This window comes from Physeter macrocephalus, chromosome 5 (assembly GCF_002837175.3).
Source record: "Physeter macrocephalus isolate SW-GA chromosome 5, ASM283717v5, whole genome shotgun sequence".
Lineage (NCBI taxonomy): Eukaryota > Metazoa > Chordata > Mammalia > Artiodactyla > Physeteridae > Physeter > Physeter macrocephalus.
The window spans coordinates 53569149-53583102 of NC_041218.1; the positions used below are offsets into that span (position 1 = coordinate 53569149).

The following is a 13954-nucleotide window of genomic DNA, read 5'->3' on the forward strand; positions in this document are numbered from 1 at the left end:
CAGTTTATTTAAAACATCTTTTAGTATTGCCACAGAGGTAGAATTTGCCTGCCAGGATCAGACCTGATAAAGGGCTTAATACAATATGGGCCTAGTAAAATATGCTAGGTTTAGCATCTATGATGAATATATTTTCCCAAGTAGGTAAAGTTACTTTACCAGGAATGGTTAAACACTGTATATTTGGAGTAAGTTGATTATAATCATATTTATTGTATTATTTTAGTAACAAATATTATAAATATGATTGTTTATATTAACTACAACTATTACCATTTATGAAGTACCCATTATATAACAGATAATTGAATGCCAGAATTATATACATCTAGAAGCTCATTTAATCCTCAAGATAATCCTGCAAGATATTCATTATCAGCTCCCATTTTACAGATAAAGTGACTAGATCTTAAAAGGGTAATGTCTCCAAGATTACACATATATTAAGTGGCATACCCAGATTTTGAACCTAGGTATTTCTGATTCTGAGGCCCTTTTGCTTAACCAATATACTATGCTGCCTTCTACCAGAAGCCTTGGGTGCAGAGGTTTTAAAAATGGATGAGAAATTGTTAGAATTCCCATAAAGGCCTATGAAACCAGAATCCTGTAGTGGTGCATCACTATTTCATTGGTATTTGATTGTTAAGCCATTTTAAGTGAGTGCTTTAAAAATATGGCCACTTGTTAAAATATGAAAAGATTTTATTTTAGTAAAAATTATATAATCTCTATAGGGTCAAAGTACAATAGATTTTTCTTGTTATGCATTGCATAAAACAGAACATATACTTTTTAAAATAGGAACTACTCTAATGCACCTGTTTTCACTTTGTAACAAGGCATGTGTATTCATTTTCTCTTAGGTGAGTGTAAATGTGAGGACACGTGGTCTGGATGCATAATGGGAGACACTGGGTGAGCCACTTCTATTTAAAAATAACTCACTGTTCCTTTCTCTGCTGTGCTGTTGTCTTCTTAGGAGGATGACACTCAATAACTTAGTGCCTGGAACCTTATGTGCCTGGAACCTTACCACAGGCATTTAAAATTGGAAGTAGATATTCTCAATGGCTCTGTAGGGAATATGTTTTCACAAAATAGTCTCTTATTTATGAAAACAATTGCTTTCCTTTAAGCTAGTAGGTCAAAGATTTTTTTTTGGCTGGGGGAATTTGAAATGTGGTGAGTCAGGGGCATGCAGGATATATGATTCCACCAACTTCAGATAAATATAATAATTTTTTAAAGAATTTCTTTCTTTTTTAAACAATTTATAGAAGTATAGTTGATTTACAGTGTTTCATTAATTTCTGCTGTACAGCAAAGTAATTCAGGTATACATACATATATACATTCTTTTTCATATTTTTTCCATTGTGGTTTATTACAGGATATTGAATATAGTTCTCTTTGCTATACAGTAGGACCTTGTTGTTTATCCATTCTATATATAATAGTTTGCATCTGCTAATCCCAAACTCCCAATCCATCCCTCCTCCATCCCCCTCCCCCTGGCAACCCCAAGTCTGTTCTCTATGTCTGTGAGTCTGTTTCTGTTTTGTAGATAAGTTCATTTGTGTCATATTTTAGATTGCATATATAAGTGGTATTATATGGTATTTGTGTGTATCTTTCTGACTTACTTCACTCAGAATGATAATCTCTAGTTGCATCCATGTTGCAGCAAATGGCATTATTTCGTTCTTTTTAATGGCTGAGTAGTATTCCATTGTATATTACCACATCTTCTTTATCTATTCATCTGTTGATGGACATTTAGATTGTTTCCATGTCTTGGCTATTGTAAATAGTGCTGCTGTGAACATTGGGGTTCGTGTATCTTTTTGAATTATAGTTTTGTCTGGATATATGCCCAGGAGTGGGATTGCTGGATCATATGGTAATTCTATTTTTAGTTTATTGAGGAACCTCCATAATGTTTTCCAGAGTGGCTGCACCCATCAACAGTGTAGGAGGGTTCCCTTTTCTCCACACCCTCTCCAGCATTTGTTATTCGTAAATTTTTTAAAGATGGCCATTTTGACCAATGTGAGCTGGTACCTTGTTGTAGTTTGATCAAAGACTTTTTAGCCTTGAATTTAGGCTGGAAATGTAAGAAATGAGCAACAACTTTGTTCTTGAAGGCTTACTTTCTAATTCCCTTTCCTTTTATCTTCTTCTATTCTAATTAAATGAGTTATAAACAGAAGTGTGTCTCAAAAACAAAAACAAGAAGAGAGCCCTGATGAGTAGTTTTCTCAGATTTCCAGTAGCCTTCTACCTTATGTAGAAGCCTATGGTGTAAATGCTCCCACAGTGGCTGATTTCAAGCTACCTGTGGGAATTAAGAGTGGGAAGTGGTGTGCTCAGTCCATCTCCTAAGAAAAGTTTTCATTTTTATACTGTCATACCCTTGACACACTATCAGGCATCAATCTTTTATTCTTTCTAAATAAATTTTACAGCCATCCCTTTCATGCCAAGCTTATCATTACCACCTTACTTTAAACTTTTATCATATTGTGCCCTTATTATTTTGATAACATTCCAGCTACTCACACAGCTTTCAGGCTCCCTCTCTCCCCTCCTAAACTCCACTTCCATCATAATTGAAAGGTATAAAGAATAAAAGAGTATACACTTGTATATGATCACGTAGATAAAAACAAAACAAGGCACTGTCTGCATAGTTAAATCCCCCTGTGTTCTCTCTTATTGGTTCCCTACCCCAGCTAAGGTAACCACCATCTTGAATTTGGTTTATATCATTCACAGGTCAAATTTGGTTTATATCATTCACAGGTCCTTTTTTACACTTTTACTGTATATGTGTGTGTGTGTTGGAGTAATACATAGCATGGCTTTGCATGTTTTCAGTTTATATGAAAGGCGTCCTACTATATGTATTTTTCTGTGACTTACTTTCTTGATCAGCTTTATGTTTGTGGGATTCATCCATGCTGATGTACACACACACACACATATATATATATATATATATACAGCTCTAGTTCATTGAATGTGTACAGCACAATTTCTCCATTCTTCTTTTAATGCACATGAATTTTTATGTCAAACACATGAATCATGTCATTTTCCTGCTCAGAACTTTTGTGTCTCCATTTTGTAAAGAATAAGGTTCACATTCCTTCCTTCAGTATTTAGAGGTCCATAATCTTTCTTCATACTCATTTGCAATGTCATTTTCTACTACTATTTATGCAGTTTGTTTACCATAATTGTATATGGGCTTCCACCTTTTCTGATTTGTTAACCGTAATCCTACATGGATGTTCAGCCTCTAAAAAATATGCTCATCGTAATTGTACATGAATTTCCAGCCTCTTTTGATTTCTTTAATATATTCTCTTCATCTGGAATTCTCAGGTTTTTTTCTATCTAACCACATTTCTAACCACTTGAGATTTATTATAATTTTTAACTCCTGCATTATAATTTGATTCTGTATGTCTTTGTTTCCTCTCACCAAGTAGTTGTAAATTTTTTAGGATTATATATTGCACTAATTTTTATTTTTGTCAGACCTCACACCATACTCTCTTGTACAGACTTGTTTTTCAATAAATATGTATTGATTGTATTTGAAATATGAACTCCCAGCATATGCATGGCAAGAAGAATAGATGATGGAGGGAGTGTACATGCAAATATTTTTCAAAATGTCTTTGGACTTTTTGTGTTTAAAATATTTTTCAAAATATCTTTGGACTTTTTGCTTAGTATTAAGAAGAAATGATAAAACTCTTTGTAGTTGTAATTTTCTAACAATTACTGAATTCCATGCTAGAGGTTCTTGTTTTTTAATCTTGTCTGATTATTCTGATTAACTAAAAGAATTGTATAGACAATCTGCTTAGCACTAAGCATAATATGCAGCAAAATCAATGGCTACACTCGAATATGCATAGCTCTTTGCATTGGAACTCCTTACATCGAATAGTTGCACACAAGAGAAAAGCTCTTTACATAAAACATTGTCTGATACGATGCCAGATATCATTTGATCTGTGCCAAACATCACCTATCAGCACTAATTATGGACATATATTTCCCAAGGGTACCTTCCCTCCCATTTTTACTTTCTGAAGTTCCTCTGTATTGTTAAATGTTGGAAAGCATTGTTGAAATGAAGACCGTCGGTCCTATTTAAAGGTATACGAATTAAAAATGTAAGAATGCGTTGAACAGATTTGTTACCCTGCAAAAAAGAAGCTTTGGGACCAAGCTTAGGGAGAGAAATGGTATCTGCTTTCAGGTATTGGAGAGGCCATGGTATGGTAAAGAATTAGTCTCATTTGATATACTTAACAATACAGGACTGTGTGCGGCAGTTATAGGAAGTCAGATGTGGCATAGGGAAGGTAAGTGCAATGTACAGTTTTCAACTCTTCATGTGTAAAAAGAGCTTCCCTATCTGGGGAGAGTTTTTTGTCACTACTGGAGAGCAGACTGAGCTCCCAGCTGTGCAGTGGGCAGGAGGCTGGGCTAACCTGAACCCCCTGATGGTGCCTTTGCAGGGCAGGGGCTGAACTAGACTTTGACTTCTAAGGGTCCAACACTGAAAATCAGTGACTTTCTTCTTTAGCAGTAGAGAACCACCTCCGATTTTGACCAGTAGAATAAAGAGGGAACTTGAAGAAATTCCTATTTAAATTCCATAATCCTGACAGGGATATATACAATGGATTATAGATAAGACGATAAAAACATTGGCTGAAGTGTAGGCACTGAAAAGCAAAAAGGAAGTAATATATGTAAGAAAATTTTAAAATAATAAAGTTTATGACTTATTAGGAAAATGAAGTGAAGGAAGTAAAGTAGTTCAGACAGTTTAAACCCAAGACAACTTTATTTGGAAAGTTTGGCATGAAATACTTGGTAAATGAGTTTAGGGTAAATAATTGTAAATTCCATTAGTCAGTTCACTTAAGCATTAATCGTTATGCTAGGAAGAAGTAGGCATATAAACGGACAGGCTAGTGGGAGAGACTTTTATACAAACTATCCATTCTTATCTTAATTGTGTTCTCACTTTTATAAAAAGCTCAATGTAAAATAATTTTTGAAAAATACAGAAAATAAAATTTGTATCACCTCTTTTCTCACCGTTCAGTGATAACTGTGGTTAATGTTAAAATACTGCTGCTTAAATCTAGCAGTTTGGGGACTTCGCTAGCGGTCCAGTGATTAGGACTCTGCGCTTCCACTGTACGGGGCATGGGTTCGATCCCTGGTCAGGAACTAAGATCCTGCATGCCATGTGGCGTGACTAAAAAATAAAATAAAATAAATCCAGTAGTTTTGTATTTTTTCTCTTTACATGTTTACTGTTTTATAAAATTTGGATTATGTTGGATATAACTCTTTACTCATTTTTTACTTAACATTATATAGTCAGCATTTTTCTGAGTCTTCATTCTTTAACACTACCATGATTATTAATAACTACATGATATTCTATTTTATTAATATATCACAGTTTAGTTAACAGTTTTCTACTATTGAACATTTAGATTATTTTCATGTCATTTGCTACTATAAATTGTGCCACCGGGGCTTCCCTGGTGGCGCAGTGGTTGAGAGTCCGCCTGCCGATGCAGGGGACGCGGGTTCATGCCCCGGTCCGGGAAGATCCCACATGCCGCGCAGCGCCAGGGCCCGTGAGCCATGGCCGCTGAGCCTGCGCGTCCGGAGCCTCTGCTCCGCAACGGGAGAGGCCACAACAGCGAGAGGCCCGCGTACTGCAAAAAATAATAATAATAATAAAATAAAATTGTGCCACCATAAATATCTTTATTCAGACATCTCTGCACACATAGCAAATCAATTCCTCAAGAAAAATTTCTGAAAGTAAAATTACTAGATTTAAGGATATTTCACATTCTTAAGTTTTTTTTTTGTTTGTTTTGTTTTTTTTCTGAATTTTACATGGTGCCTATCACCTCCAAATACCTAACTATATGTGCATTTCTGCAAGCAAAGGTATCTTCCTATAGGACCACAATACAACCAAGAAAATCATCTAATTCTTAGCCCTCATTCGAGATCAGCCCTGTGTTTCTTCAGTGTCATTTTAGCAAACGCTTCGGAATCAGGCTTCACAGTTTTTGGTCTCTTCAGTCTGGAACAATTCCTCAGTCTTTCTTTGACTGTCATGACTTTGACACGTTTGGAGATTATAGGTCAGTTATTTTGCAGAATGCCCTGCAGTTTGGGTTCCAGCCCAGGTTTAATATTTAGGAAAGACTCATTGTGAAATAAATTATTTCTAACTCTCTTTGATGGAAATTACAGGTACTATAGGTGTGTTTCCTTTGAATGGATATGTAGATAATGAGCAAACCATAGTTACTATTAGTCACCTAATGAAGAATTTAGAAATGTGCTTATTGAATAAACTCTTACGGATTGAATGCAAATGTTATACACAAGTGGAATTTATTATTTATTTATTCTTTTATTTTTAGGAATAATGTACAGTGTTAACAATGTTCATTTTTAAGACTAATCTACAAACAAGGGAGACTAAAATTGTACCCAGCTATTGCTTTTCTTCTCTTTTATAGCTATTATCTTCCTAAAAAGTTCACCCAGTGTAATATTGAAGAGTATCATGACTTCCTGAATAGTGGAGGTGGTGCCTGCCTTTTCAACAAACCTTCTAAGGTAATAAGTGTGATCAGAGTTATTAGTTATTAATCTTTCTAAAGTATTGTAAACACAAATTTTCATTCATTGTGTCTTATAAAAGAGAGCTTTTCAACTTAGCTTATATATACACATTCTAGATACACTAAATATCTGCATTTCTAAGTTGAATTAATCTTAGGCATTGGGGTTATTCTTTTTTATTTTTTTAAAATTTTTATTTTTTTTTTTGTGGTACGCGGGCCTCTCACTGTTGTGGCCTCTCCCGTTGCGGAGCACAGGCTCCGGACGCGCAGGCTCAGCGGCCATGGCTCACGGGCCCAGCCGCTCCGCGACATGTGGGATCCTCCCAGACCGGGGCACGAACCCGTGTCCCCTGCATCGGCAGGCGGACCCTCAACCACTGCGCCACCAGGGAAGCCCTGGGGTTATTCTGATGGGAATAAAAAGCAGGTAGAAATTAGTTTTGCTTTCTGAAAAATGTCCATTTTCTTTTTATATGGCCAAATGAGGATTCAGGGTTAGCTTACAAAAATGGTTTCACTTTGCCTTTCTTTTTCATTTTCTTGATACATTCCCCCTCCCCTGCCTTTGCATACCGAATCACAATTCATACTGGTGGAAAAGGAGGCCTGTCTCCCCTCTTTACTCCCCACCACTGCCTTTCAGAATAAGCAGTACGATCAAAATTACAATACTTCTCAATATAAAAACAGTCTGCTGAAAAGGAGAAGGTCTGTACTTAGACTTTGTCAGAGGCTTTTATAGCTTGCAGAGCAGCCTCTGGTTACTGACTAGAAAGCAGGTCTTCATCATACATTTGGAAGACTTCCCATGTTAAAGAAGAGTGTTTTGTCCTTGGTAATTATGTGAACTATGAAGTGCTTCCCTACATCACAGTGATACGTGGCTTGCCTTTGTAATCATTTACCTGGTTTCATTCTCTGTTCACTCCAGTGAAATTTAGGAAATTTCATACTGCACTGAAAAGCAAATGGACAATTTTAAGACTCCCTCCAAAAGCTTCAGAAGGGATATTGGAACTAAATTCCTGCTTCTGTAAATGAAAAACAATTCAAGTCTTTTAACCAAACTAATTGATTATTCTGAGCCCCGAGTAAGAGAATAACTGTGTTTTTTCATCTGGATAGTTTGAGTTTTGGCTTTCAAAGCTGCCGCATTCATTATGATCCTTTCAACTGAAAATGAAATCTAGAGATGAGTTGATTCTTTTGTAGGAGAGGAGAGAGTATGTGAAATTAGGTGGGGACTTTTGTTGTTGTTGTTGCTTTCTTGATTTTGTTTGTTTGTGTGCTTGTTTTTTCCTTCTAGTTGGTTAAGAAAGTGTGTGTGTGTGCGTGCACGCACGTGGGTGTGTACTCACTTCCATTCTATAATATGTAAACTTGTATTAACTTTTGAATGAATATTATATATCTGGAACACGGCAACTATTTACTATTTACTAATTTTGCCTATCACTATAAGATAAATTATACTCAAAAGATAATAAAATCAGCAGAAAATTAAAAAATATAAAAGTCTCAAAATATACTCTTGTACAGGCCAAAAACTGCTTCCATCTCTGGGGCAAATTATTATTGCTGTTCTCTGCAGAGCTATCTTAATAGGAAGAGTTGTATTTTATATTAAGTAAATCAGTGGATTTATTAATTTTTGTGATGTTTTCCTTATTGTCCATGAAAAAACTTTCTGTTTCACAAGGAAATAACAGTTAATAAAGGGCTTTTCACAGGTAATTGAGCTTGATCCTCATAACAATTCATTAAGTAGGTGGGAAGCTAATATTATTATTATTCCTGTCTTAAATACGAAAACATTTGAGCTCTGAGATGGCAAGCTATTTGCCCAAGATAAGTAGTTGAGCCACAATTTGAATCCAGATGTCTGACTCCAAATCCCTTGTGTCCTGTTTGAAATGAAATTTCAGGAGTCCATCTGGCTTGGTTTTAGTCAATGCCTAGATCATCTTTTATTTTGATGACACTTATCAGACCCTGCTTGATAGGTATGTTATATATGAAAACATGATTAAATATGAAATGGAAACAATATTAGACACTATGTTCTAAAGTTTCCAGTTCTAAAATTCTGAAGTCATACTTTGCAGTTTAGGAAAATAAAAATATATTTTGGAATGACTGACAGATAGACCAGAAGTGTAGGTGTGGCACTTGTGGTCTCTCGTAAGGTCTTTGGTGTTGATTTTTCTTTATTTTAGTGCCCTTTTTGGTTTTCATTCCACAGCTTCTTGATCCTCCTGAGTGTGGCAATGGCTTCATTGAAACTGGAGAGGAGTGTGACTGTGGGACCCCGGCAGTAAGTCTCTGGGTGTGGGATGATTTCTTTAGGTTGTTCGGGGTTATTCCAGGTTCACACACTGAAACATGAAGAGCAAGTGTTATGCCTAGAAATTTCATAAGATTTGTGGAAGAAAGATGCTTATTGTGAGGCTGTACATTTGTTTTAGAAAATATCCTGGTACTTTCAGGAAAATGACACCATTCTCTGACGTTTTGCAAATGTTTATATTCCTTAGGAATGTGTCCTTGAAGGAGCAGAGTGTTGTAAGAAATGCACCTTGACTCAAGACTCCCAGTGCAGTGATGGTCTTTGTTGTAAAAAGTGCAAGGTAAATAAATGTTGATTAATAACGAGCTGAAAGAAAAGAGGACATATTTGATTAAATTGTTAAGGCTAGGTAAATATAACCAAATAACAATAGTAAGACCTAACATATGTTGAGTGACCAAGTGCCAGGTGCTTTACAGGAGCCTCACAAACTTTGTCAGGAGTAGTTACTATTTTTATTCCCATCTAACAGATGAGAACACAGAGGCTTGTAGTGATTAAGTAGTTTTCCCTGGGTCTTATACCAAGTCAGGAGCTAGGGCCTGAATGTTTGTAATCCCCAGAGTTTGTCCTCTCTCTACTGCCTCTCTGAGGAGCATGCACTTTAAATGAAACCATTTAATGTGCTATCATATATATGTAATAACAATAATAAAAATAAAATGTAATATAATTTAAAAGAAACTATTTTTTGAATGATGTGTTTCCTTTATTGTAAAGCCAAGTGGATATTCAATAGATCCTTCCCTTCTTGGTGCTCAGCTTGGTATATCTCTTGCATTAGCTGTTGAGGGAACAAAAGAAATCCCTTTAGACATTAAAACACCTTTCATGTGTTGTGCATGAGAGTTTAATGCATCGTTATACACCTTGTCTGTTTTCATCCTCCCAACAGTATCCTATACCTGCCCCCAAATATTTAAGCCTCTACATCAGGACTACAGTTACTTGGGGCTTACCTTGCTCAAAGAAATCTATCTTTTCTCTCTCCTCATATAAAATCTGGTACAATATTCTGCATTATTTCTGAGGTCCAATATCTTCCTCTCCCTCAGGTCTGTACATTTTATGGAGGCAGAGCCAGGCACTTACACTGTAATTGGTACAGGTCTTCAGTAAATAATTGTTGAATGAATGAATAAATATGCACAGCACTCTCTTACTGATTATTTGCTGATTGACTAACTTTAATGAGTTAAGAGAGGGTGAAATATCAATCTATCATATTAAATACCCTATTGTGTGCCAGAAACTGTACTAAGCACTTTCAAATTATGTCATCCTATATCCAGGTTTCGTAACCCTGGCACTGTTGACATTTTTGGCCAGATGATTCTTTATTGTGAGGGTGTGTCTTACGTCTTGTAGGATATTTAGCAACATCCCTGACTTCTACCTACTAGTTGCCAGCAGCATCCCTCCAAGTCATAACACCACGGTGTCTTCAGACATTGTCAAATGTCCTCTTGTTGAGACTGCTGTCTTAGATAATGCTCATAGCTACACTTTTAGGATGGGCATTATTATCCAGATTTTTCCAATGAGCAATGCCAGTCTCAAGGAAGTGAAACAACCTGCATAGGCTCACTCAGCTAGTAAGGAATAAATGTGCGGTTACATCCCAGATTTGCTGGCAGCAATTTCTGTTGTTTCCACTTTACCACTGTGTCTCTGGCAGCGTTTTAAGAGAAGCAAAGCACAGGCAGAGATCTCTGAAAGCACTCTCTAAAAAAAGGAAGATTAAACCAAATGTTAAACAGACATTCTTTCATTTTGGCTACCTCAACTGTTTATTCTCTCAGTTTCTCCAGCTGCCTTCCAGAGATCCCCAATCATTTATTTTAATTCTCAGTGTGTTAAGTCTGCCCATCCATAAAATGCATTTAATTATGCCATTTCTTCTTGGATTTCTACAATTAGACTCTTTGTGATATAATCATTGAGAGGAACAAGTACAAAATAATAAAATTAAAATACACAATAAAATGGCAGGGTTAACTATCCCAGAATATAAGTTACAACTTTACCAGTCAAGTAAGATCTCTTCTGCCACTTTCTCTACCCCACACCCTGACTTTTATCCCTAAAGGAGTCAGGCAGAAGAGTGAATGGAAAGGAGGGAATGGAAGAACAAGATGAGACATCATATGTATCTCTGTTTTCTTTTGTATGTATTTATAATAATGTATCTGTAAGGCAGAGTTGGCAAACACTTTCTGTAAAGGGCCAGATAGCAAATAGTTTAGGCTTTGTGGGTTATAAGGTCTCTGTTTCAGTTACTCAACTCTTTCTTTGAAAGCAGCCATCGAAAATACAGAAGTAAATGGGTGTGGCAGTGTTCCAATAAAACTGTATGTATAAAAACAGGTAGCCAACCAAAGTTTGTCCTCAAGCCGTAATTTGGGGACGCATTGGCTATTTACTTCTTTACTCTTTTTCTCTTTTATTTGTATGTAAATTCCAAGAGGGCAGGGATTTGGGTTGATTTATTTCCTGCTTTATCCCAGCACTTAGAACAAGTTCTCCTTTTCTATGCTTTCTTTCAGAAGTTTCCTGACAGTTCTTGAACATTTACACTCTCACATAAACTCTACCTTAAATCTGCTCGTACTTCTACCTCAGAAGTTCTAGAATTGTAGCTTGCACCAATCCCAAGGAGGAAGAGAACCAGAGTATATGAAATTAACTTATTTCCTTATTTTTATGGCTTATGTACTCCCACTGAAATGTAAGTTCCTTGCCAGCAGGATCCTTGTGTTTTCTTCTCCACTGAGTCTCCAGTGGCTAGAGAGTCCCTAGCACACTTTTTTTTTTTTTTTTTTTTTTTTGTGGTACGCGGGCCTCTCACTGGTGTGGCCTCGCCCGTTGCGGAGCACAGGCTCCGGACCCACAGGCTCAGCGGCCATGGCTCACGGGCCCAGCCGCCCCGCGGCATGTGGGATCCTCCCAGACCGGGACACGAACCCGCGTCTCCTGCATCGGCAGGCGGACTCTCAACCATTGCGCCACCAGGGAAGCCCCCTAGCACATTTTAAGTGCCTAGCAAACACTTGGTGAGTGAATGACCGAACACAAGTTTTGTTCTGATCTTCTGAAAAATATCTGTTGAACTCCTGATTGCAGTTGGCAGTGTGCTGCTCCTGTTCTACGGACAGCAGGAAACTCAAATGCCTGGAGGGTTGTGAACAAGGGAGAGAAGATGAAAGTTGTATGTGTGTGGGGGGGTGGATGGGTGGGATGGGTGGGGAGGGGTCCCGAATACTGTGTATGTTTGTGTGAGCAGAGATAAAAGCATGGAAGGATCCCTCCCCATTTTGCAGCAGGAAAGAGAGTGGGATTAAAGAGGGATTAAAGAGGGATTAAAGAGGGAAGGAGAAGGATGATAACTTTATAGATCGTTGTTTGTTTTGTTATAATGAATACTCTTGCAATTTATGAATCCAACAAGCATAAAATTTAGTTGTACAACTCCCACACTTACAAAAAATACTTGAGTTGAAAACAGACAAAAAAACTCTCATACACAAATACAAATAATAGAAACATTAAAAAAGGAATAAAAGACCAAGCTATAGATCTGTATAAAAATTAGGCAGGAGAGAAGATGGTAAAGCATGGGAGGAAATAGCTTTGCCAGAAAATCTAACTTTTACGATTCAGTCCAAAATGTAACTTCCAAATTCTTGGCTGATGAGGTAAAAAAGAAAGATAAAGGTGCCAGTAAGAATGAAGGGTAAAGTGTAAATCCAAAATCTATTTGGAAGGAAGAATTACTAGAACTTGGACTGACTGTCCTTCTGGTACAGATGTACCATCAAGCACATCCTATTTTAACAAGATCTTGTAAGGCTTATGTGTGATGACTATGCAAATTACTTTATATGTGAGAAACTCTTTCTGAGAGCAGTTAAGTTGACATTTCGTGCAGTCACTGTGGTTTTCACAGATTTCCATCTTAAACTAGTTTAACATATTCCTATCCAAAAAATATTCATTTTTCTTTTTTTTAAGATGATACTGTGAGAGTTTTTTTCCTTTGACAGCTTTGCACATTGATTTTTGTTCCTTTTAGTTTCAGCCTATGGGAACTGTATGCCGTGAAGCAGTAAATGATTGTGATATTCGTGAAACATGCTCAGGAAATTCAAGCCAGGTAATTGACGAATAATTTCTCTAAACCGGATGGGGGAAAAGTAGGAGTATATTTAGTGTGCTGACCCCCAAGTGAAATGGAAATGGATACTCATGTTTCTCTTTCAACTCTCGGGAAGAGCCCCTGGCTCGTTGGGAATGAACTCACAGTGGCGGATGTCGTGCTGTGGTCAACTCTCACTCTCCTTTTATTAATTTTTTGAGAATTAAAGTTTCAGTAATCAAAGCTTGAGCAGATGTTCAGCGTGATTTTGTCTTAATGTTGAACTAACTTAAGACTGTATACATACGTGCCTTAATTATTTTGTTTTTGTTTAAAGTAGAGGGTAAAAGGCATTTGCTTTTTGTCTAGCTAGTGAAGGAGGAATCAAAAAACTCTTTCTCTTCAGCTGGTTGAAACAGGAGTCAGCCAAGGCAGAGAGACCCACGGGGTATTGGGTTCCGAAAAGGGGCCTGTCTTGACTCTTGTTTATCTGACACAGCTTGCCACTAATAGCTGCTCTTGAATTTAATATCATTTAGTTGTCAGTAGGGAAGACAGGGAAGTTGATAAACTTTGTCAGGGGTTCACAGATTTCAGTGTACATGTATATAGGCAGTCCTTACTTTGCATATTAGTGCAGGACCACAAATGACCATGCAAGCTGAAACCACGTAAAGTTATTCTAGTAATCCATGGAAAAAGTTACAGTTGTTCTGCGATCTTTAAAAAATGTCAGATGATTAAAAACTCTCTTACTGTTGGTCTTAAATGAAT

At 36.9% G+C, this 13954-nt stretch overlaps 1 protein-coding gene across 5 annotated transcripts in view; it reads left to right on the top strand.

The window, feature by feature from the left end:
* ADAM22 (ADAM metallopeptidase domain 22) overlaps nucleotides 1-13954 on the top strand; it is a 234566-nt gene that overhangs the window by 172899 nt on the left and 47713 nt on the right. For all 5 annotated transcript variants that reach the window (XM_055084959.1, XM_055084958.1, XM_055084956.1 and 2 more), the window contains exons 14-18: nucleotides 867-918; nucleotides 6591-6690; nucleotides 8941-9012; nucleotides 9233-9325; nucleotides 13118-13198. In XM_055084959.1, coding sequence (XP_054940934.1) covers nucleotides 867-918; nucleotides 6591-6690; nucleotides 8941-9012; nucleotides 9233-9325; nucleotides 13118-13198 — 398 coding nt within the window. The remainder of the gene's footprint in view (nucleotides 1-866; nucleotides 919-6590; nucleotides 6691-8940; nucleotides 9013-9232; nucleotides 9326-13117; nucleotides 13199-13954) is intronic.